The sequence below is a fragment of the Solanum stenotomum genome, chromosome 4 (assembly GCF_019186545.1).
Source record: "Solanum stenotomum isolate F172 chromosome 4, ASM1918654v1, whole genome shotgun sequence".
Lineage (NCBI taxonomy): Eukaryota > Viridiplantae > Streptophyta > Magnoliopsida > Solanales > Solanaceae > Solanum > Solanum stenotomum.
This window is the reverse complement of record NC_064285.1, coordinates 64,182,663-64,205,920: the sequence shown is the minus strand read 5'-3', so window position 1 is coordinate 64,205,920 and position 23,258 is coordinate 64,182,663. Positions and strand designations below refer to the sequence as shown.

The 23,258-nt window shown below is 32.3% G+C and overlaps 3 protein-coding genes and 1 non-coding gene across 4 annotated transcripts; 2 read left to right on the top strand and 2 right to left on the bottom strand.

The window, feature by feature from the left end:
* The first annotated feature begins 671 nt into the window (after positions 1-671).
* LOC125862516 (aldehyde dehydrogenase family 2 member C4-like) lies at positions 672-6,970 on the top strand. Its single transcript, XM_049542607.1, has 9 exons — positions 672-911; positions 2,169-2,311; positions 4,730-5,113; positions 5,198-5,287; positions 5,376-5,549; positions 5,655-5,792; positions 5,898-6,035; positions 6,329-6,390; positions 6,487-6,970. Exons 1-9 carry the CDS (start codon positions 812-814, stop codon positions 6,758-6,760), a joined length of 1,503 nt encoding a protein of 500 aa, XP_049398564.1. The 5' UTR covers positions 672-811; the 3' UTR covers positions 6,761-6,970.
* Positions 6,971-8,913: 1,943 nt separating this feature from the next.
* Positions 8,914-11,998, top strand: LOC125861658 (aldehyde dehydrogenase family 2 member C4-like; the record flags this gene model as incomplete). The annotated part of the gene is made up of 8 exons (XM_049541512.1): positions 8,914-9,078; positions 9,339-9,722; positions 10,253-10,342; positions 10,781-10,954; positions 11,043-11,180; positions 11,275-11,412; positions 11,500-11,561; positions 11,664-11,998. Coding segments are annotated over 8 exons (1,425 nt in total), but the record flags the coding sequence as incomplete, so codon positions are not given.
* A 603-nt stretch (positions 11,999-12,601) lies between these two features.
* On the bottom strand, positions 12,602-16,039 carry LOC125863154 (uncharacterized). Its single transcript, XM_049543309.1, has 4 exons — positions 14,898-16,039; positions 14,218-14,427; positions 13,634-13,725; positions 12,602-13,422 (listed from the first exon to the last, which is right to left on the bottom strand). Exons 1-4 carry the CDS (start codon positions 15,987-15,989, stop codon positions 12,750-12,752), a joined length of 2,067 nt encoding a protein of 688 aa, XP_049399266.1. The 5' UTR covers positions 15,990-16,039; the 3' UTR covers positions 12,602-12,749.
* A 1,586-nt stretch (positions 16,040-17,625) lies between these two features.
* Positions 17,626-17,698, bottom strand: TRNAF-GAA (transfer RNA phenylalanine (anticodon GAA)). Its single transcript has one exon. It is a non-coding gene; the product is annotated as a tRNA-Phe (tRNA).
* Positions 17,699-23,258: the final 5,560 nt, after the last annotated feature.

Genomic DNA, 23,258 nt, shown 5'->3' with positions numbered 1-23,258 from the left:
AATTAAAAATGAACGAAAATAGTATTTATCTTCCCAAAATAGAAATAAAACTAATAAATCCATTCTCTCCCTACTTCACTTTGAAATAAAAATTGGTGCCAAACATTAATTATGAAAGTACATATACTTTTTTTTACCTTTATAAGATTGCATACACATTATTTTCTCCGTGAGGATCACTTATTATTTAGGGAAAATTATATAAAATAACAAATTATTAATTCAAATTAAATGTTATAATCATAGTTTCTTTTATTTGTAATTCACAACAAACATTCCATGTTTTTGATCATCCCATTTGTATACCAAAATATACAAATGTATGACTCATTTGTATACCGAAATATATAAATAGATCGAAATATACAAATACATGACCCATTTGTACACCGAAATATACAAATAGACCGAAATGTACAAATGCAAAACCGATTTGTATACCAAAATATACAAATGCAGGACCCATTTGTATATCGAAATATACAAATAGACTCAAATACATATTTTTTTATGTATATATATATATCGAAATATACAGATTAATAGCCATAACAAACATGAAATTTGCTATAGAGCGCAATTAAACGAACTATAACTATAGCATACAAATATAATTTTTACGTTTTCTAAACCTAAAATTCACTCTATTATTTAAGATTATTTATGTAACTGCCCCTCACAAGAAAAAGACTCCGGCAGACTTCCAGCCTATAAATAGGCTGTATGTAAGCATGTGTTATTTCTATTCCAGTTCCATAAGACACAGGGCAACGCAACAGTAACAGAAGCAAAAAATTTAAAGTGAAAAAAAATGGCGGAATCGAATGGGAATTCAGAAACTCAATTTCAAATTCCAAAAATTAAGTTCACAAAGCTGTTCATCAATGGTGAATTCGTCGATTCCGTTTCAGGTTTGATAGATTTATACCTTTCTAATTTCTATTTTCTTCTGTTTAATTCCATGAATGAATCAATAAAATCAAAGGAAATCAGTTATATGTTGCAGATTCGAGTTTTGTATGTTTCTATAAAATGCTTTTTGAATCAAATCTGTTCGTTTTTGTGCGATTGTGTGTAGAGTTTCTCTGTCGCCGCCATTAATGGTGATTTAATTGACTCCGTTTCAGGTTAAGTAATTATACCTTTTTAAAAAAAAATTACACTGAATCTGTTTGTGAAATTGGATCAATGAATTTGTTTGCAGCAGCTTCAAATCCAATCTCTATTAGGGTCCATTTGTTATGCTTGACAAGCATAGATAGTTTCGAGATAAAAATTTAGTACGATCTTATTTCTCCGGATAAAATAGGAAAAATCTTTTGAGGTTCGTAAACACAATTAAATTTAGTACTAACTTATCTCGAGATAATATAGGAAAATTTTTTAGAGGTCGGTCAATAATCAATACAAACCATTCCTTTTTTTTTCTTGTATGAATATATGTGATACGTTTAGAATTCAAATAATTTTTGTAATATATATTTTTAAATGTTTTGAATTATCAAAATTATAATTTATAGTATCTTTTACATAGTTTTTACGTATGTAAAAAAACTTAATATGAATTTACGGTTAAAATTATATTATTTGATTTTTAAATTTAAATTATGCTACATAAATTGAGACACATATGAAATAATAAATAAAATAATGAATGTTTTTATAAATAATTTTCCTTGATATATATATATATATAGATATATATAAGAAATGATTGTATGTATAATATTATTTTTATCGAGAAGAATCAAATGAACAATTTCTCCTCTCTTAAATTTATTTCGTGACAAGTAAAATGAATCGGAGAGAGAAACACATCCCCTCGTGAGTTGCACCATGTGCGACAATTACAATCCTTCCTAAAATAATTTGTAGTTGTTGTAGTGATTGAGTGGTGGACTCTATAAATGTTTTTTTTTTTGGCATTTTGTGTCATGTGCTTATTTAGAAAGCCACATATTTTTGTTTGATTTTTTTTTGCTCAATAAGTGAGATCTAGTTTAGACATTTGCTAAATAAAGAAATTTGTGTTATATATCTTTAAAATGAACTAAAAAGAAAAATTGATATATATATGAGATAAAATATATATTAGATATAAATTTTTTTTGATATCTTTATATTTTTATTTTTTCGTGAAAAATTTAACTATGTTACGTTAAATACAGGAAATACGTTTGAAACGATAGATCCAAGAAATGAGGAGGTTATTGCAAGAATTAGTGAAGGTGACAAGGAGGATGTTGATTTGGCTGTCAAAGCCGCCCGTGAAGCTTTCAACGACGGCCCTTGGCCTCGCTTATCCCCCTCGGTAAATTGTGTTTTATTCGTTTTAATTTATATAATATAGTTCGATATAAAGTTTAAATGAATAAAACAATGAAGATCCTTGAAATTTGTACTTTTTTTACTTTATTGACATTATTTATTTTTTTATTAATCCATTTTTTTAAATGACACATTTTATATATGAAAATATCTAATTGCATTATCTGTAATAAACATAATTTATAGTCACACAATTATTATGAAATATTTAAAATTATGAATTTTTGAATATTTCATAATAATTGTGTGATTATAAATTATAAAAATGTTCTTGTTTAGAATCATAATTTACAAAAGGTACGAATAGGTATATGTCAAAAGTTTGACCATCCATTAAGTAGTTTTGTAGAACACTTCTGTTGACAAATTTGTTTCAAAGGTACAAACATACCTAAATTTAGCGGCGAATTCAAGAATTTCATTAATGAGGTTTAAAAAGTAAAAATATAATGCTTGAAATTTAAACTTAAAAATATCAAGCTGAATTTTAAATTAGTTTATTTCTAATCTTGTGTTTAAAAAATTTAAAATCTAGATATATACACAGTATAATTGTTTTACCAAAAGATTCGAATAAATACCCTTTGGTTCCCCTAGATCCGCACTTGTACCTAATGTATCTTTTGACATTCATATGTTTCTAAAGGTACAACATACCTAATATGTTAAAATCAAGTTGTGTGCAAGTTGGCTTAGACCATATTACAAAAGTGGAAAATATTAGTAATAAATTTCAAAATTCATTCTATTGTCCAATAGTGACAATTGTCTTTTTAATTGTTGTGGCAACTACAATAAAGTGAAAAAGTACCTTTTAAAAGGTCAAATATTTTTATAGGTAATTAATAATTAGTCACACGCTACTGAATGAATGGAATCTTATTTTATTTTATTTAGTCACCACATGATAATTTTATAAATGATGGTAATGTTATATAGCTTGTTTACTCTTGTGTTTTTTTCAATTTTATTTTGAAAAACGTGTTTATTGAACCCAAATCTGCGTACATATTATTCTTTCCAATCATCAATTGTAGTTGGCAAATGCTATAGCCATCAGTATACTAATATAAACTTATTATTCTCTCCGTTTTAATTTGTTTTTTTTTACTTTTCTTTTTTGTCCGTTTAAAAAAGAATGCTTCTTTTTTTTTTACAAATCTTTAATAACAACTTTTTGCATAACATATTTAAAACAGCAAAATTAAAGGACTTTTTGCTATATTCTACGTATTTTTAATTTAAAATCATAATATTCACAAAATTTCATTATTTTCTTTGATTCCGTCTCAAGTCTAAAGATAAACAAATTGAAACGTGAAGTATAACTTTGGGAAGCAGACAATTGTGACAAAAGTTGCAAATATTTTCTGCAATATTGGGTGGTAGGGTGGAAAATTGAAAAAGATTTGACGCTAAAAGGAAAGATTTTTCCCCTCTCCTTCCATTTTTTGACTTTATTTAAAAAATTTTATTAAGGCAACAGTATTGCAATTAAAAAAAGATAATGATTAAATCATAATAGTGACATAAAGTGATGGAATCTGAAAACATCATAATCAATTAAAAGAATTCTCATTCATCTAAATTTAAGATGATTTATTTGACAGAACACAAAATTTAAGAATTTTTTTTTTTTTACTTGTGGTTCTTAATTTGGCTATAACATTTGTGTAGTAGCAAGATTTTCAAAACTCATGGTCGTCATAGCGTTTGTATTGGTATAACATATAGGAAGTTTAAATTAGATTGTTTTCAAATTAAGAAAAGCGTCATTTTTTTTTTAAATCGACTGAAAATAGTTCACCAGACGTTACAAAAAGATGAAAGAAAGGAATGACCTTTAACTAATGTGAATTTCTTAGTACATAGAAACAAAAATGTCTATGTATTTCTTAGATTAATCCTGTTAACTATTTGTTATATATTGACCGAATCAGGTTAAATTTATGTCTCCTTTATTTTCTTGACTTTCCATTAGTATTTTTTTTTTGTTATTGTAATTAATTATAGCATTGATGGGCAAAATTCCGCACTATCCCAGTTCTCAATCCTAACCGTCATGTCTAAGAGACGTAACAACAACCGCTCACCCAATATAATTCTACATGTGGGGTCTGGAAAGGGTAATACAGATTTTACCCCTACCGTGGATGGTAGGTTGTTTTCGGTTTAAGGAGAAATGAAAAAGAAGCAGTAATATAAATCTAAGAGAAGTAACATTGAAAAATATATCCTCACTTTGAGAAAATCTTTTAGTAATTAATATGTTATGCTCAGTTTCATGGTTAAACTCATTATTCTTGTTTGTGTTGATTCAATTAACCTACTATTGAGTTGATTTTGTAACGTCTTGAATTCAACTTTGCATTGTCTTACGCCGCGTTGGTGTTACATTCAGGAGAGGAGAAGGATAATGCTGAAATTCGCGGATTTAATGGTAGAAAATGCAGAGGAAATAGCAGCATTGGATGCAATGGATGCAGGGAAGTTATTTGTTCCTGTAAAGAACATGGACATTCCAGCTGCAGCCGAAGTTATTCGCTATTATGCTGGTGCAGCCGATAAAATCCATGGAACGACTCTCAAAATGTCACGCGAGTTACAAGGATACACATTGCTCGAACCAATTGGTGTTGTGGGACACATTATTCCTTGGAATTTCCCAACTCAGATGTTTGTTATGAAGGTTGCCCCTGCATTAGCAGCTGGTTGCACTATGATTGTCAAACCTGCCGAACAAACTCCTCTTTCCGCTCTCTATTATGCTCAATTGGCTAAGCAGGTAATATCTCGTTCTCATCTACACGAAACTCTCATGTCAGATCAGTTAATTATATGACACTTGAAATTCTCTGTTTCAAAACAGGCAGGTGTTCCCGATGGGGTGATCAATGTCGTAACAGGATTTGGTTCTACTGCTGGTGCTGCACTTTGCTCGCATATGGACGTAGACAAGGTGATTACCAATTGACATATTTGTAAATGAAAGTTAGAGTACTGCCTTAGCTAATCATACCGGTTTGTAATGTGTGTGTTTTATTCAGATAAGCTTCACAGGTTCGACAGAAGTAGGACGTCTAGTAATGCAGGCTGCAGCATTAAGTAATTTAAAACCTGTCTCGCTTGAATTGGGAGGGAAGTCGCCTTTTATAGTATTCGATGATGTAGATGTTGACAAAGTTGCACCACTTGCCCTAGTTGGAATCCTATACAACAAGGTAAGATCGAATTCCATATTTTTCATTATTCATCATTTCTTATTATGTCTCAAAACATACAAGTGAGGTAATTTGGGTCGTTCCTTGCTTTCGATTCTTTTCTAGGGAGAAATTTGTGTTGCTGGATCTCGTCTTTTCATCCAAGAAGGTATTTATGACAAATTTGTCAACAAATTGGAAGAGATGGCGAAAACATGGGTGGTTGGTGATCCTTTTGATCCAAATTCTCATCAAGGACCTCAAGTATACATTTGAACTGTTCTTTTTAAGATGTTTCTACTTGTCGTTACCAAAATTGCAAATGTATTTCACCGTGTCTATATCTAACTCACTGTGTACCTGATGCAGGTTGATAAAAAACAGTATGAGAAAGTACTTTCGTACATTGAACATGGCAAGAGGGAGGGTGCAAAATTGCTAACGGGGGGAAATGCATTGGATAGGAAGGGTTATTTCATTGAGCCAACCATATTTATTGATGTTGATGTAAGCATTTTGAACTTATCATTGTTGCATTTTGAATGCTGAGATAAAGTATACAATATATTACTTACATCTTCATAGATAAGAGGGTATGAAGGTCACGGACTAGGATAGAAGGCTAGGAAGTAATTGAGTTTTGGCTTGCTTTTCAACGAGATTAGGCTTGATGGTAGTCCAGTGCATCGTGTTTGTCGTAGTATTAGCCTTATTCATGTAGGATTTCACCGGCTATTCAGTCTCTCTACCTCCAAACCTGACGTTGTTGGTTACTTACGTCTTCATAATGCTTTTGGCAGGATGATATGACAATTGCAAAAGAAGAAATATTTGGACCTGTACTGGCAGTAATGAAGTTCAAGTAAGTTCACCTCCGTTATTAGCATTTTCAAAGAGTAAACAGAGTTTAAGTTCTATGTGATATAACTTAAAAAATCAATATGTCGATGAATTTCAGGACGGTAGAGGAGGTGATCAAGAGAGCTAACTGTACAAATTATGGACTAGCAGCAGGTGTTATGACCAATGACTTGAACATTGCTAACACAGTTTCAAGATCGATTCGAGCTGGTGTTATCTGGATAAACTGTTACTTTGCTTTCGATCCGGATTGCCCATTTGGAGGATACAAATGCAGTGGCTTTGAAAGAGATTTGGGAATGGAAGGACTTCATAAGTATCTTCAAGTTAAATCTGTGGCCACTCCTATTTACAACTCTCCTTGGTTGTAAATTTGCAGAAATCAAGTAAATTTTTACTATATGCCATAGTATCTCATGTTATACCATATGACCAGAAAATAATTTTTTCTTGTTGTTTTGATGTCTTTGGATTTTGGGCTATAGAAAAAGTTCAGTTGGACAAAATTTACATGTTCTTGATTTGGGACATCTGTTAAAGTACGGGCTCGATAGAATTCAATAATTTTTGTTCAAACCCTATGAATTGAGAAATTTACTGAATATGGAGTAATAAATTTCATAACTTTCATATTTTGAATTCTACAACCATCTTCTATTGCATAATATTATGATCAACAACATAAATCTACCAAGAGAGGTGACATGATATAATATTAATTAAGTGAAATGGAGATGCTGAAAATCTACTCGGTGTAGTTCTACAAAGTGAGATTTGAGGAGGATACAATATACATAAATCTTACCTCTACTTCAAAGGTGAGGTAGAGAGGCTAGTTTCGATAGACCCTCAGTTCAAGATAAAAATAGGCTAGAAAAAGACATAATGAAGTACAAGAGATAACATATAGTAAAAAAGCAACATATAGTAGCAGAACAATACTACAACATAAATAATATTACAATCGGACTACACAAAACAATATATAGTAATAGAAATTGAAGAACAAGAAACTATATCCGCCCCCGATCCAACACTCCATTACACAGAGACTGTTTCATAATGCAACATTAGTTTTGTATCGCATGTTCCACTTTAATAATTGAATACAAATAGTATCCTCTTATATAATTTTTGGGCACATTTTAATTTCATTCGTTTTTTTTCATTTCTTTTTCCAAAATAAATTAACTTTATAATAATTATTAAATGACTCAATGAGTGACTATTCTTGTGGTTGTTGCCTGAATAAAAAATTAACATATTTTTGGCACTAATTAGTATTATCTTATTACAATATATCCGATTGTTAAGAATAAATATTTCATCCGTCTCAATTTATGTGATGATATAGAGTCAAGTGAATTGTTTTGTGACTATAATTTTTTTTTTTAAATTATTAATTATCGTGATTTATATTACTTTTTATGTAATTCTCAAATAAGTAAATGAGTATTATTTCAAAAAATTTAAAGATTTATATTCAAACACATGATTAAAATTAAGGAGTTTGAATATTAAAAAGCAAAAAGTGTTGCATAAATTAAGACAAAGGGAGTAGCAAACTGTGCGTGTTAGACCAATTATTTTTAATTTGCCTTTCGATGTTCGTTATATTGTATGGAACTCTTGATTAATTAAATTATTGTGAATTATTAATTATCTTGACTTATGGCCATACAGGTACTAGATGCAGTAGATAAGGTGAAATTCACCGCTGGTGAAATTCTCAATGAAAAAAATGTTTCTAAATCGAATATGAAAGTAGTTTCCTAGCAAACAACTTTTCCTTTAACTCTATTCATAACCAAAAGAATTTCTCTGTTTCAGTTCCCTGTTCCTAATGATATTATTCTTTCTGTTCCGTCCCAATTTATGTGGCACGATCGTTGGAATTTTGAGGGTCAATCAAGTTTTTCTTTGGTCAGAATTTCTTTATACACCTTTTAGTTAATTATTGTGATTTATAGTATCTTTTGCGTAGGTAAATTTTTATGTTTGAATTTACGGTCTTTATAGAAGTTTAAATATCGAAATTTCAACTATGTCACATAAATTGGGACAGAAGAAGTATATTACTATGACATTAAAGCTCTACGATGAAAGGGGGGGGGGGGAAATTTTGATTTTGAAGATCCTAATAAAGTATACAGGAGCTATATGTATGGTGTTTAGAGCCTGTTTGACTTAGCGGATTAAAAGTAGTTGATAAATAGTAAAGTCGGATTCAGGATTTGAAGTTTATGTGTTCGTACAACGATTTCTAGTTAATATTGCAAGTTCACATACTTATAGATACTTGGTAGATTTTCTTAATATAGAAGAGAGTGTTTATTGATCTGACAAAAGCTATTGGGTTCACGTGAACCTGTAATCATGCCTCGAGACCCGCCCTTGGCCCTCGTGTGTCTGGTTAGAGCGTTGAAACGGATTATAAGCGTAAAAGAGAGATGTTTATTGTACTGAATTAGGAACAAATTCGACTAGGCATGATAAGATACGAAAATGTAGAAGTTAAAAAAAAATATTGGAAATTTGTTCTGCAGGAAAGACGTTTGAAACGATTGATCCAAGAAATGAGGAGGTGATTGCAAGTGTTGCTGAAGGTGACAAAGACGATGTTGATTTGGCTGTCAAAGCTGCACGTGAAGCTTTCGACAATGGCCCTTGGCCTCGCTTATCACCCAAGGTAACTTTATGTAACAACTAAAATACTAGTAAGTACTACTATATCAAATGATGATCAAGTGATCGATATGGATTACCTTAGCCTAAGATTGTCTGAACATATATACTAGTCTATGCTAAGTTCACATTCCAAACTTGTCTTGATACTGAGAGTTCAATGGATGGGATAACGATCACGATTCCTATGTCATACGTTGTGACTGTTTTTGTCTTAATTTCAAATGACGTACTTTCATGTTCATATTGGAACTGCTTAATCAGGAGAGGAGAAGGATAATGCTGAAGTTTGCGGACTTGATCCTAGAACATGTTGAGGAAATAGCAGCTTTGGATGCAATGGATGCAGGAAAGTTGTTTAGTGTTGTTAAGACTGGTGACATACCTAATGTAGCGGACGTTCTCTGTTATTATGCTGGTGCAGCGGATAAAATTCATGGAACGACTCTCAAGATGTCACGTGAGTTACAAGGATACACATTGCTCGAACCAATTGGTGTTGTTGGACTCATTATTCCTTGGAATTTCCCGAGCCCGCTGCTTATGCATAAGGTTGCCCCTGCATTAGCTGCTGGTTGCACCGTGGTCGTTAAGCCTGCTGAACAAACTCCTCTTTCTGCTCTCTATTATGCTTATTTGGCTAAGCAGGTGTTCATCTTCACTCAGAGGTGGATCCAAGATTTAAAGTTTATAGATTCAACTTTTAACGTTCTTAACACTGAACCCATTGTGCTTTAGAAATACTCCCTCCGTTTCAATCTTGTTTGTCTTAGTTTGACTAGGCACGTAGATTAAGAAAATAAAGAAGACTTTTGAATTTGTGGTTGTTAACTAAAGATATGTATAATGTACCAAAATGTCTGTTGATCTTGTGGTCTTAAACATGTCTTGTGGAATATTGAAACGAAAGAGTTATCAAATTAGGAAAGAGACAATTCTTTTTAAAACGGACTAAAAAGGAAATTTAAGACAAACATATTGAAACAGATGGAGCAATAGGTTTGAAATCTAATGTCTGTTAAAATTCTGTGATTTTTCATGTATATATCTATCTTCCAGGTAAACATTATTGAATTCAGTTGAACCCGTAGCTCAAATGCCCCATCCGACATCATCTACACAATGAACTACTTGATCAAACCGACATCATCTATCAGTTGTATACTTTCTTGAATCAGGCTGGAATTCCGGATGGAGTGGTCAATGTGGTAACAGGATTTGGACCTACTGCTGGTGCTGCACTTAGCTCTCATATGGACGTAGACAAGGTAAAATTCCCAACTGTCCATGAAAGTTATAAAAGATAGAGTGACGTAGCCAGGATTTTCACTACAGGCGAGTCAAAATATAAAGAACTAAACACACGAAGAGGTCAAGGAGATTCAACATATAGTATATATTCATATAAGAAATTTACCTATCTACACTGTGTAATATTCTAGCAAAGGGGTGTCGATGGACACTCTTTGGACAAAGGTTGTTCCGACACTGACAGGTATCAACAAAAGTTAGTGTAGTATTTCGATCAATAAATACTAGTTAGGAGACTTATTGGTTTCTCTATAGAGGAAGCGGATCTGCAACAACCACGACTTGAGTCACCAGTCGTTAGGAATCCTTACAACGCTAACAGGCTAACTAGCACCTATTTCCAACAGTTAGCATACTGTCATGGCTAATGTCACCGTTTATAACATGTATTACAGATAGGTTTCACGGGGTCGACAGAAGTTGGACGTTTAATAATGCAGGCTGCAGCAACAAGCAATTTGAAACCTGTATCACTAGAATTGGGAGGCAAGTCACCTTTTATAGTATTTGATGATGTAGATGTGGACAAAGTTGCACCACTTGCTTTTGTTGGAGCAGTATACAACAAGGTAAACTGAATTCCATACTGTCTTTCCTTGTTATGTTCTCAATAGAATCAGTGAGATAGTGTTCTTTTCACGTTCCATTTCCTATCAGGGAGAAATTTGTGTGGCTGGATCACGCCTTTTCATCCAAGAAGGAATTTACGATAAATTTGTCAAGAAATTGGTGGAGATGGCAAAAACATGGGTGGTTGGTGATCCTTTCGATCCAAATACTCGTCAAGGACCACAAGTATACATCTGAAATTTTGTTTAACATGTTGCTGTTGCTATCATTTGCTTCATTTACCAAGTGTCCGTTAACACACAGTTTACCTTCGGTGTAGATTGACAAAATACAGTTTGAAAAGGTACTTTCATACATTGAACATGGCAAGAAGGAGGGGGCAACATTGTTAACTGGGGGCAACTCATTGGATAGGAAGGGTTATTTCATCGAGCCAACCATATTCGTTGACGTCACTGTAAGCATTCTATAACTATGTCTGTTGCATCTGATGAACGTGCGATCAGATATGAATCATGCCATATCTTGTTAATGCATTTGGCAGGATGAAATGACAATTGCAAAAGAAGAAATATTTGGACCTGTTTTGTCAGTAATGAAGTTCAAGTAAGTTCATTCCAATATTAGCAATCTTTTCTTTTCTGTCAAATAGTAATGTTCTCAGTGTATCTCTATATGGTTAGTATTTCATCGCGTAACGGATTGCAGGACTGTAGAGGAGGTGATCAAGAGAGCTAATTGTACAAAGTATGGACTAGCAGCAGGTGTTATGACCAATGACTTGAACATTGCTAACACAGTTTCAAGATCGATTCGAGCTGGTGTTATCTGGATAAACTGTTACTTTGCTTCCGATCCGGATTGCCCATATGGAGGATACAAATGCAGTGGCTTTGAAAGAGATTTAGGAATGGAAGGACTTCATAAGTTTCTTCAAGTTAAATCTGTAGTCACCCCCATTTACAACTCTCCTTGGCTGTAAACATGCAGAAGTTCAAGAGGGGAAAAAAACTACTTGCCATAATATCTCCCTTTTGGCTGAATATTCAATCTCTATAAATAAAAGATTTACCTTAAAAACAAGTTCAGCTGATGATTGTCCGTTTATCTGTAATCGCTTTACTGATAAACGAGAAATATGGTACCTAGTGTAATCTTACAAGTGGAGTCTGGGAAGGGTAGTGTATATGCAGCTTTACCCCTCTCTGGTGAAGCTAGAGTAAAACATAATAAAGGAAGATACATTAGTGAAGCACCCAAGCTGAACATAATGGAGAGTAGAACAATAACACCAACACATAATATGATAACCAAAGCAAAGAAAACTAACAAGTAGTAATAAAATCGAAGAACAAGATTGTATAACAATACTGATAAGGAGAACTAGACAACGCTCGACTACCTACTAATCTTCTATTCTAATCCTTGACCTCCATATTTTGTTAACCTACAAGTGTGTAATGTCCTATCTAATTATCAGTATATCTGATAATTAGATCACTCTTTTCTCCATGTTCATGAATTGGACTACAACTGATTTGAATCAAACAATGTAAACAGCAAAAAACTACCAAGAGCGCGGTGATACACTAAACAGAAATGCTGAAAGGAAACCAATTTAACCAGCCATCATGAAAGGTAACAAAAATACTTGAATTAACATTTGATAGCAGTGACTATCATCTTCATGTGCGGATGAATTCTGAAACATGGAGTTGAAGAATTTCAACTCTGCTAAAAGTTACAAAATAGTAGTTATTATCCTTACATTGAAGAAAGAGAAGAAAACAAAAGTTATGAATTTTCAGCAGTCGTTCCTACATGCTGAATGACGAATCCATATATTTTTCGTCTCAAGCACTCTATCTTCTGTATCAGTTGCTCATCTTTCTTGGAGACTACGCGATCCAACCAGTTATTGACTCGCTTGAGTTGTGACAAAATAGCTTGAATTGAATCACAGTTGGAAGAAGCTCCATCAGAAGCCAGGGAGCAATTCTTGAACACACGAAAACCTGCATCTAGTGACTCTTCAACAAAAGTGATGAACCACATTTGCATCTCAGATTGCAACTTCTTTGCAAGTTCTACTGTCTCAGTCATCCCATTACCCCTTGTCCAAAATCCAGTTACTGCTGAAACCATCAAAGGATTCTTGTTAGACGGTTTTGTTGATTGATATGTCGGAGAGCTTTTCACTGATGCTGATTGAGTTCCACTGTTCTGATTTGTCAAGAGAGAGACAATTTCAAGATCAGTTGCTAGAGCAGCCTCCACCCAAAGAAGAGATGATTTTGGTTGCTCCATCATAGTCATATTCTCATTAGATTTTTGCACGCCACGATTGCTGGTGATTGATTCAGCAACACATGTTGATTTCACCACATCTTCGTAAATTGACATGAAACGATCAATAGTTGGTAGAGGGTTTTTAGGGTTGGATGTTGAGCGTAAATCTGCAAACATACTGCAAAAAAAGTATACAGGACTTAAGAAAATGAAAGAGAAATCGAGAAAGCATTGTCCAACAAGCATTTCTCACTTGCATGTTTTGAAACAATGAAATGTTTCCAATCTTTCCATTACACTACCAACAGTTGTGCATACATTTTGGTCTAATAATGAGATAACAAAGCTTAAAATTTCTCGTTTGGCTCTATAAGGATGGTGACATTTACCTCAAATTTCTAACAATAGTCTCAATGGCAAGGGCCTCTTCCAATGCTTCAGCTGCAGCTGTTGAAGCAATTATTCTCCTTTGCATTGCCTCCTGCACCATTTGAATGATCAACATCAAACAACAACATAGCCAGTGTAATCTCACTACTGGGGTTTGGAGTGGTTAGAGTGTAAGGCCTTACTTCTACCTCGTAGAGATAGGGATGATGTTTCCTACTTGCTATCACTTATTTGTCTCATGACAGTTCAATGGGTTTACACAGACTGGGAACCCTTTAGATAGTTAGAACATTCAATACATTTAGGTGTAATATTTACCTACATGTTTGAAGTGGTCAATTTGAAAGGAAAAGAATGTGGACAAGCTACTTGGATGATCAAAGTAGCTTGTCAAATAAGTTAAGCTACTTCTATTAAGCTTTCCCAAATTCATAGACATCATCACCAAGAGAAATCACGCTATCATTCTTACTCATAAATTAAAAGAATAAAACTCATTCTTTAGCTTAACGAAATCAGTAGATGCAACACAGAAGCTAACATAGGATAGTAGCACATTCAATGTACAAACTTTCATCCATACCTTTCCAAGCTTCGCAAGTTCTGAGGATACGGAGTGTAGTGGTACACTTCCATCAGTCCACTTCTTCTCATGAACTGGAATCACTGGAGCTTCATTACTAGGCTTTCCAGCGTCAGGGGAATTTTCCACAGCACCAGATTTTAATTTTCCCTCACTTCCAAAATCCTCAGCATGACAGCTTACATCACTCAAACGCCTAGAAATAGCAGCCTGAAAAAAGAACATAAATTGTTTAAGCCATTATCAATCAGATAAACCTCGCAATCAGTTACATATAGTTTCTGCATATATTAGAAATGGGGGGGGATTTAGTATAATTAGAGATCCATTTTCAAAAAAACTCAACTAAGCTAAGCTTTAGGACTCGATATTGGATCATATTCTGAAAATTCATCTCCAAATATCTGTTTGGCTATAGATTTTTTATTAGATTCTGTCTTCAAGTTCCAAAAACTAGTCTCAGATTTCACTTCCACTCACCAAAGTTCAAACTTTTTCGAGACGCAACTTCAAGTTCCAAAAATCACAACTTTGTGTTTCAAAAATGACAACTTTCGAAATCTATGGTTAAACGGGAGCTAACATATATTGTTCAATCCTAAAGTGGCACAATAAACATGGAGCACATCATAAATGTAAATGGATTTCCATGAAATCAACAGAGTACCAAGAAATATCACCTGAGTTCTCAGAATTGCCTGAATATCCGGTTTTTTCTTCGAAAAAATCTTCTCTGTTTGTTCCAAAGAATCACCACTATTTGCTGGACCTTCATCCCAACTCTTTCTACTTGATTTACCAGACCCCACAATTGCCTCTGAAACTTTGGAAATTCCAGCAGCAATAGAAGTCATCTTCTTCTTTCCAGAAGAATCCACAGCAGGAGAAACCTTAAGACCACTAGACAATCGTCGTCCAGGTGATAACGACATCCGTCTTGCCACCGATGGACTTGCCTGCCTTCTCCCTGATGTAGGTGATGGCTGCCTATACCTTGATGGAACTATAATAGCTGGCTCCTTCGATGTCCTCCGATTTTCCTCTTTTGCAGCTACCAAACTTGGCACCACGGACTTTGATGGCACTGGTGATGCTGATCTCTTCACTTTCCCTGCTGGTGATGGATCCCTTTCAGCTACCAAATTCTTCTTCCCTGCTGATACTGATCTCTGTTTAACTGATGCCGGAGACGAAAATCTCTTCGGAGCAGAACAATTTTTACTCAAATCTTCCTTAATTTCCACATTTTCTTTTGGTGCAAGCACTTCTCTTACCCTGAGTTTTTCCTTCCCATCTTTCAAACCCGGACCTGAACCCGTCTCTGTTCTTCCATTTTTCGACAAATAAGCAGCAATAGGATCCGAATCAGAAACGGGTTGGATGAGAAATCCCCCACCTGAAATCCGAGCAATTAAGGGTTCCGGCGAGCCAATAAACCCGTGTCGACCAGCAATAGACCGAATATTGACTGCCCGTGGAACAGGCGGAGAATCAAAACAGAACCGGTCAACATGAACAAACTGACCAAGCTGAAGCCGGTTCGTGAGGATGAGATCTGTGTCACGCTCCGAAAGGGAAACATAAGTAGAGTTGAGAGAATCAGAAAGCTGAACAAAAAAACCATTATGAGGCCACAAGGAATCGGAAGTCGAAAGCGCCGGTACAATTCCAATCACCTGTAACAGCGGCGTACGGTGGTCGCCGGTGACTCTTGCACCGGTGTTCATTGACTGAAGTAACTTCAGTAGAATTCCTGGTGTTAGAGTTGCCATTGCTAGCTATGGTGAAAACAAAAATTTCAGAGCAAATTATATAGGGGGTGGGGGTGGGGGGTGTGAAGAAGAAGGAGAAATGGCCGTTAGTGAAATTCAAAAAAATGGAGAGGCGGTATTAATAATTGTATATTTTTTTGAAGTTTTGAATTTGAGATTCAAGTGGTGACAGGTGGGATTTTATGGGATGGCTAACTTATACGACGTTTGGATATAAAAACTATGAAATTCGAAGAAGAAGAATATTAATTTTCATTTTAAGATTGAAAATTGTGTATACGTGTGAATGTGAATAAGGCGAAAATTATTTATGGTCAAACGGAAACTTAATATGCAATAAAAGCATGATATCATCCTTTTGGATTATTAATAACGGCATATTGATGAAGTAATTTATTCGTAATTATCTATAATAAGTAAGCCGTTGGGTATAGATATTTTTAAGGTAGAATTTAAATTTTGGAGTCGGTATTTTGGACTCATTTTCTACTTTTTATTTGTCTATATGTAGAAGGTGTTAGTGAAAAATTCATTTGAACATTTTATTAACACTTTCCACGTATAGACAAATAAAAAGTAGAAAATAAGTCCAAGATACCAACTCCAAAATTTTGAGTTGCTCAAGTAAATAGTCAATTTTGAGTTGGGTCGGATTGAGCTTGAAATAGTAAGGAACCAGCTTAAGAGTGACCCGACTATGAATCGAATGGGGCTAGATTGGAGGGTTGGGCCGGACATGTTATTGGGCTCGATAGACCGGCCTAATCGCATGAACCAAAGAGTTGTTCAGATTCAAAATAGAAAAAAAAAATCAAAATATTACTAATATTTTAGCATTTAACAGGACCCCTTTGCCACATCTTCGGTTATAGATTATTTGGTTAGTTGTTGAAGATGAGTTTTTCAAATGGAAAAGCTTGTTTTATTCTCAAAACTTTTCTCTTCAATTGAAATGCATATTCAAATACAACTAATTTAACTTTTAAGTACAAATTTTAAACTTTCAATTTCCAATAATTTTTCAAGTTTCAATTAAATCTATATTCAAACTTCTACCTATTTGTGATAGAAAGTTAGATTATCATTGTTATTAGATCTTAAATTAATGATATCACGAGATCTGATAATTACTTTCACATTCGTTACTTTTTTTGGATGACTTTGATTTGTTTTCCTTAAGCTAAGGGTCTATTGGAAACAATTGTTTTACCTCTAATATTATCATGACGTTCGTGATTTTACAACCGAGACCTCCAAAAAGTTTCATACTGTAAATTAATATTTATATGAACAACTAATAACTTTATTGTTTCCAATCATACAAATTCATTTCAAAATGTCCAAAAAAAATCATAATGTAAATTAATATTTATATGAACAACTAATAACTTTATTGTTTCCAATCATACAAATTCATCGTGACTTTATAACCGAGACCTCCAAAAAGTTTCATACTGTAAATTAATATTTATATGAACAACTAATAACTTTATTGTTTCCAATCATACAAATTCATTTCAAAATGTCCAAAAAATTTCATAATGTAAATTAATATTTATACGAACAACTAATAACTTTATTGTTTCCAATCATACAAATTCATTTCAAAATGTCCAGAAGCAAAAAAAAAAAGATTTGCGGTGAACGTGGATCGAACACGTGACCTTCAGATCTTCAGTCTGACGCTCTCCCAACTGAGCTATCCCCGCTTGTTGTTTTAAGTATAAAATAAAACATACTAATTCAAAAAAAACTCTGTTTTGAGTCCTGGGTATGGAGTCCTTAAATAAAAACATAAATTATTTGAGTCAGTGTATGAACAATAGTTGATTGAAATCTGAAAGAAATAAAAAGAGTAATTAAAGTTAAAATAAAAAATGAATATCTAGAAGTTGATAGTTTATGCATGTTTGTTTGTGTTTAATCAATCATACCACATCAAATTGCTTAACACAATTGCAGAATTCGTAGCAAAAAAGCTCAAGTTGTTAGGTTGTTTATGCGAACAGAAGGTGGTTCTGTATTACTTATCATGCACAAATTCAAATTTAATCGAACTTCAATAGATATCGGCTAACAAAAAAGAAAAAAAGGAAGGTGGTTCACTTGTATCGAATCTAAACTAAAAAGATAAAAGCAATGGGAATATAATTGGAAAGTTGCTACTTCCTACTATTCTACATATTCCTTTCATCTACTTGGAACATTTTTACCCCTACAATTTGGAGTTTGGACCATCAAGGGTTACAATAACTTTCTTCTACTTGTAGAGGGTTTCTTTTCTTTCTTTCTTTTTTCTTTGAGTATCTGATTACGAAATTTACTAATTCGATTAATTTGAATTCATGATATAGAAAGCTCATTCAAGAGATTTTAGTGTTTCGTATTGAGAAGAATTATTTTATGTGTATTCAAACCTGAGATATGTTGTTAAGGATGAACGAATTTGTTACTGTTATATCATATATTTTCTTGGTGAGTAAAGACAGTTACAAAATTTTAATTTTGTAACTCTACAATTTAAAAAATACCGTTTAGTCGATATTGAATAAATTATTTATACATAAGTGAATTGTTAATGCAATACAGAGTTTTGACCAAAACTATTAAATTCTATCGAATTCATAGCTAGAATATTAGTTACATGAATGAAAAAAAATTTCAGTGTTAATTATAATCAAGACAAACATTTCAGCAGAAAAGTAAAAAACACATTATACTTTCCTCTTTATAATCATTATATTATTATTAATATAAACAATGATAAATAAAATAACAGAACAAAGAGAAAAACAAAATCCACTTTTTTCACAATATTTTTCCCTTTTTGTACACACTACACAATTCAACATTTCTCAATTTTCCAAATTCACAAATCTGAATTTTCTTGACAGATTCATCATCAAGATTTCATCTTTACCTGAAACAGAGCTTTACCCATTTGAAAGATATCTGATGTTTCTTTTTCCACAAAAATCAATTTTGTAGACTTCAAATCTTTCATATCTCGAGTCTTGACGTAGCTGATAAAATTGTTATCATATATCGAGTTGGGTAAAAGACCATCGTGGTCCGATTCTTTCTTGAACCTCGCGATTACAAGGAGCTTAGTTCACCGAGCTGCACCTTTCTCTTTTTTTTATTCAACACATCTGAAAAGTCCCTCTTTTTCACATATATTCACAAGAAAAAAGAACCAATATTTGCAGATTTCATAACTCCATATCTGAAATTGAGATTTACCCATTTGAAAGGGGTAAAAAGGGAGCATATCTGAAGTTTCAATTTTCACAAATATACACAAAAGATCAATCTTTTTTGTGCAATTAATCAGCAACAGAATGACTTTGCCAGCATAAAAGCATGATGATACAACGTCTGAGTATGTAAAATCTTGTTTTCTGCTGTTTCACCATGGTCAAAGATCGTTGCCGGAATCCAGATTTCCGGCAGGTTTTCCGGCGAGAATCCGATGAGGGAAAGAAGAATGATGAAAGACTCATTTAGGGATTGGCGGCTCAACAGAATAGGAAGTTTGTTTGGAGTAGTAATTGAAAGAGCAATAAATTTGTTGTTTTATAGGCATAAGAATTTAGCCCTCTTTTGTTTTTATTTTCATTTTTTATGGTCCCATAAGAGAGTTGTTATTTTCTTTTTGTATTTTGTAATCAAGATATATATTTTATCTATTAAATATGAAAAATTATGCGGATAAACAAATATATAATACTAGTTAATTAGTTAATATAGTTGTAGTTTGAATTAATTATTATTCGCCATTAATTTCTAGGTAAATTTATGCGGTCAAGTTTGAGTTATATAAACGTGTAGTTTTCAAAATTTGTATGATATAATTTTGTAGAATTTTTGTATAATGTAATTTGTATAACTGTTTAAACTTCAGATGTATGTCTTTGTATAAATTCGTCATTTTGAGTTTTATCATATTTGTATAATCTAATTTGTATAACATCTGTTACTTGTATAATTGTTTAAAATTCAGATGTTTGTATTTGTATAAATTCTTTATTTTTGAGTTTTATCATATTGTATAATTCTGAAATTTGTATGATATAACTTGTATAACACTTGTTACTACTCCGTTTATACAACCACAGACAGAAATAGCTCATTTATACAACCACGTATTCCACCAAAACTACAGTTAGCAATCCATTCAATCAATAGAAAATAATTTATACAAAAATAAATACAAATCAATTGATACTAACCAATTTATACAAATAAGACAGAAAATAGCTCAATTATGCAAATACACACGAATTGTACAAATATACCTGCAAATTATACAAACGAGGTCGTCGCCCATAGCAACTTAATATATAGCTACTGCCCGTAAATATGTAAACTATAGATAAGGAACCTAATTAAGTTTATAGTGGCTATTTGCTAAATTTTCTCTTTATTTTATGTGATATTATTAAATCATATTGAAGAGAGAGTTTTAAGTATTTTGAATCGTCAATGTACAAGATGGAGAGATTAATGATAATGTAGAACATTTAAAATGGATTGAAAAGGGGTGAAATAGAGGTTCACCTCTTATATATTGTGTGATAAAGAAGGTGACGTCCTAGGCTTAGAGAAAAGTTTCATAGAAGGGTGGTTTGATCAATATTTTTGTATTAGTTCATTAACTTTTTGAAATATTACTGACCGGTTGTATTTGAGTTCAAATTTTTTGGGTTTATTGTGACGCCAAGTGAGTGATACTTATTTTTCAAGGGTCGATGTAGTTTTTTGGATCACGGAAGAGTAATTCAAAATCAATTCAATTTTTCGTATATATTAGTCCTTGATTTTTTTGGAATATGACTCACTAGCTACATTTGACCCTAAATTTATATTTATTTGTGACGACCAAGTGAACAATGTTGTTTGCCTCAACATGACCAACTTTACTTTTTCCGGGGAGTTTTTGGGTCACGAAATGAAATTTCATGATTATCAAATCTTTTCGTATGTAAAAAGTCAATAATTTTTTTTTGGAATACGTCTGATTGACTTCATTCAATTTCAAATTTTGTGGGTATATTTGAAACGACCTAATGAACGATCGATATTCATTGTTTCTCAAGAAACAACATCATTTTATAGAGTTTTCGAGTCGCGAAGTAGAAATTTAAAATTATCTCAGTTTTTTATGTGTATTGATCCATGAATTTTTTTAAAATATGACTAACCAACTCCATGTGACCCCAAATTTTGTGGGTTTAGACGACCTAATATCAATGCCACTTCTTTTTCTTTTTGGAGTTGCAAAATGGGATTCAGGATTATCTCAACTTTTCGTGTGTATTAGTCATACAGTTTCTAAAATATGACTGATCGACATCATATGACCCCAAATTTTATGGGTTCATTTGTAATGGCCTAGTGAACGATATTTGTTGTTTCTCAAAGACCAAAGTCGTTTTTCAAGAATTTTCAGATCATGAATTAGAAATTCAAGATCATCTCTTCTTTTTTGTATATATTAATCTATAAATTTTCTGAAATATGACTAACCGACTCCATTTAACCCCAAAATTTTATAGGTTTATTCGTGACGACCTAGTGATGATTGTTTGCTTTTGCAGAACTGACATCACTATTTTGAAATTTCAGGATCACAAAATAGGAATTCAAGATCATCTAAGCTTTTATGTGTTAGTCCATAAACTTTTTGAAATATATTTGATCGACTTCATTTTGTCTCCAAATTTTAAGAATTCATTCAAAACGACCTAATGAACGATATTTACTATTTCTCAGAAACCTACGTCAGTTTTAAATATAATAATTTCCTCTCAAATATAATATTATATAGGGAAAATTGTATGAAATAGCAAACTATTAATTCAAATTAAATGTTATAGCCATAGTTTATTTTAATTGTAATTCGCAGCAAACATCTCCTTTTTTTGCTATCTGATTCGATATACAATTATCCATTTTCGGTATACAATTAGTCATTTTATACATTTCGGTATAAAATGTATAAAATGCGTTTGTTTTTGTATAAAGCGAGAGAAAAATGTATATACAAATACAAATACATATATTTTCATCATATATACTTATAATTATACAAATACAGATCTTATTATACAAATTACAATGTATAAATGAATTTATACAAAACTAAACAATTTGTATAAAATTGAATGTTTGTAGCGAATTATACAAATCAAAAAATTTATAGCAAACATTAAATTTGTTATGGAGCACAATTATGCAAACTATTGCTATAACATACAAATATGATTTTTATGTTTGCTATATGTGAAAATTACTCTGTTATATATTAGACTACGTGACATAAATATTTTTAAAAAGTCTTATATTTTTCAAATTTTACCAAAAAAATAAAATAAAATTGTTGCCTCTCATTGATTGCAAGAGGCTTTTTTCTAGCTGATTAATGATAGTGTTGTTTGTGGGGCCAATGAAACCAAAATCAACAAAAGCATAGAATCTTCCTACCCACAATCTTATCCTACTAATTGACTTTATTTTTATTTTATTTTTTTAATATACTGCATATATACCTTTTTTTAATTTAATTTCAAAGAAAATATTTATTTATTTTGTTTAATTATTTATCTGATCAAGTAGAGATTCTTGATTACACTTTATCATCATCAACTATAAACTACTTCCTCCATCCCATTTTATATGTCATTCCTTTCTATAAATAGTTGGACCACAATACTTGTCATTTTATAAAATTTATGCATAAATTACCATATTTTGCCTATTATATTCTTGATAGAATAGTTAATGAATCTTGTCATTTATTAATAAAGTTGATTTAAGAAAATATTAAATAAGGGTAGAAGGGTAAAGTTACATCATTTTTTATTGCAAGTGCAAAGTAAAAAAGTGACATATAAAATAGAAAGGAGGGAGTATATATTAACAAAAATCTTCACGTGTTTGATCAAAGAAGACTAAACATACTTTAGATAACATAATATTTATAATAATATTTTTTACAAATGAAATTGTTTTATCTACTCGTTTAATAAACTTTTAGATATGACCAAGTCCAGCTAGTATTTCTTCATCATTAATCAGATATTTCGAGTTTGAGTCCTTCTGAATACAGAGTTACCTTTGTTAGGAAGTGTTTTATCCTCAATGTGAGATTTTTCTGATGCGAATCTAAATTTAGTTGGACTCCAATGTGAGTATCCGATACCAGATGGGAAACAAAAAAAACTTTTAGATGTGATTTATGCACACTTATATGATATTATTTACGTA

What these genes read in the sequence shown, in the direction of transcription:
- LOC125862516 (XM_049542607.1), top strand. Translation starts at nt 812, where the DNA reads ATGGCGGAATCGAATGGGAATTCAGAAACTCAATTTCAAATTCCAAAA. An exon ending in ATGCTCAATTGGCTAAGCAG is followed by an intron (nt 5,114 to 5,197) that starts GTAATATCTCGT and finishes GTTTCAAAACAG; the next exon opens with GCAGGTGTTCCCGATGGGGT. An exon ending in TTGGAATCCTATACAACAAG is followed by an intron (nt 5,550 to 5,654) that starts GTAAGATCGAAT and finishes ATTCTTTTCTAG; the next exon opens with GGAGAAATTTGTGTTGCTGG.
- LOC125863154 (XM_049543309.1), bottom strand. Translation starts at nt 15,989, where the DNA reads ATGGCAACTCTAACACCAGGAATTCTACTGAAGTTACTTCAGTCAATG. An exon ending in AGGCAATTCTGAGAACTCAG is followed by an intron (nt 14,428 to 14,897) that starts GTGATATTTCTT and finishes TTCTTTTTTCAG; the next exon opens with GCTGCTATTTCTAGGCGTTT. An exon ending in ACTATTGTTAGAAATTTGAG is followed by an intron (nt 13,423 to 13,633) that starts GTAAATGTCACC and finishes CTTTTTTTGCAG; the next exon opens with TATGTTTGCAGATTTACGCT.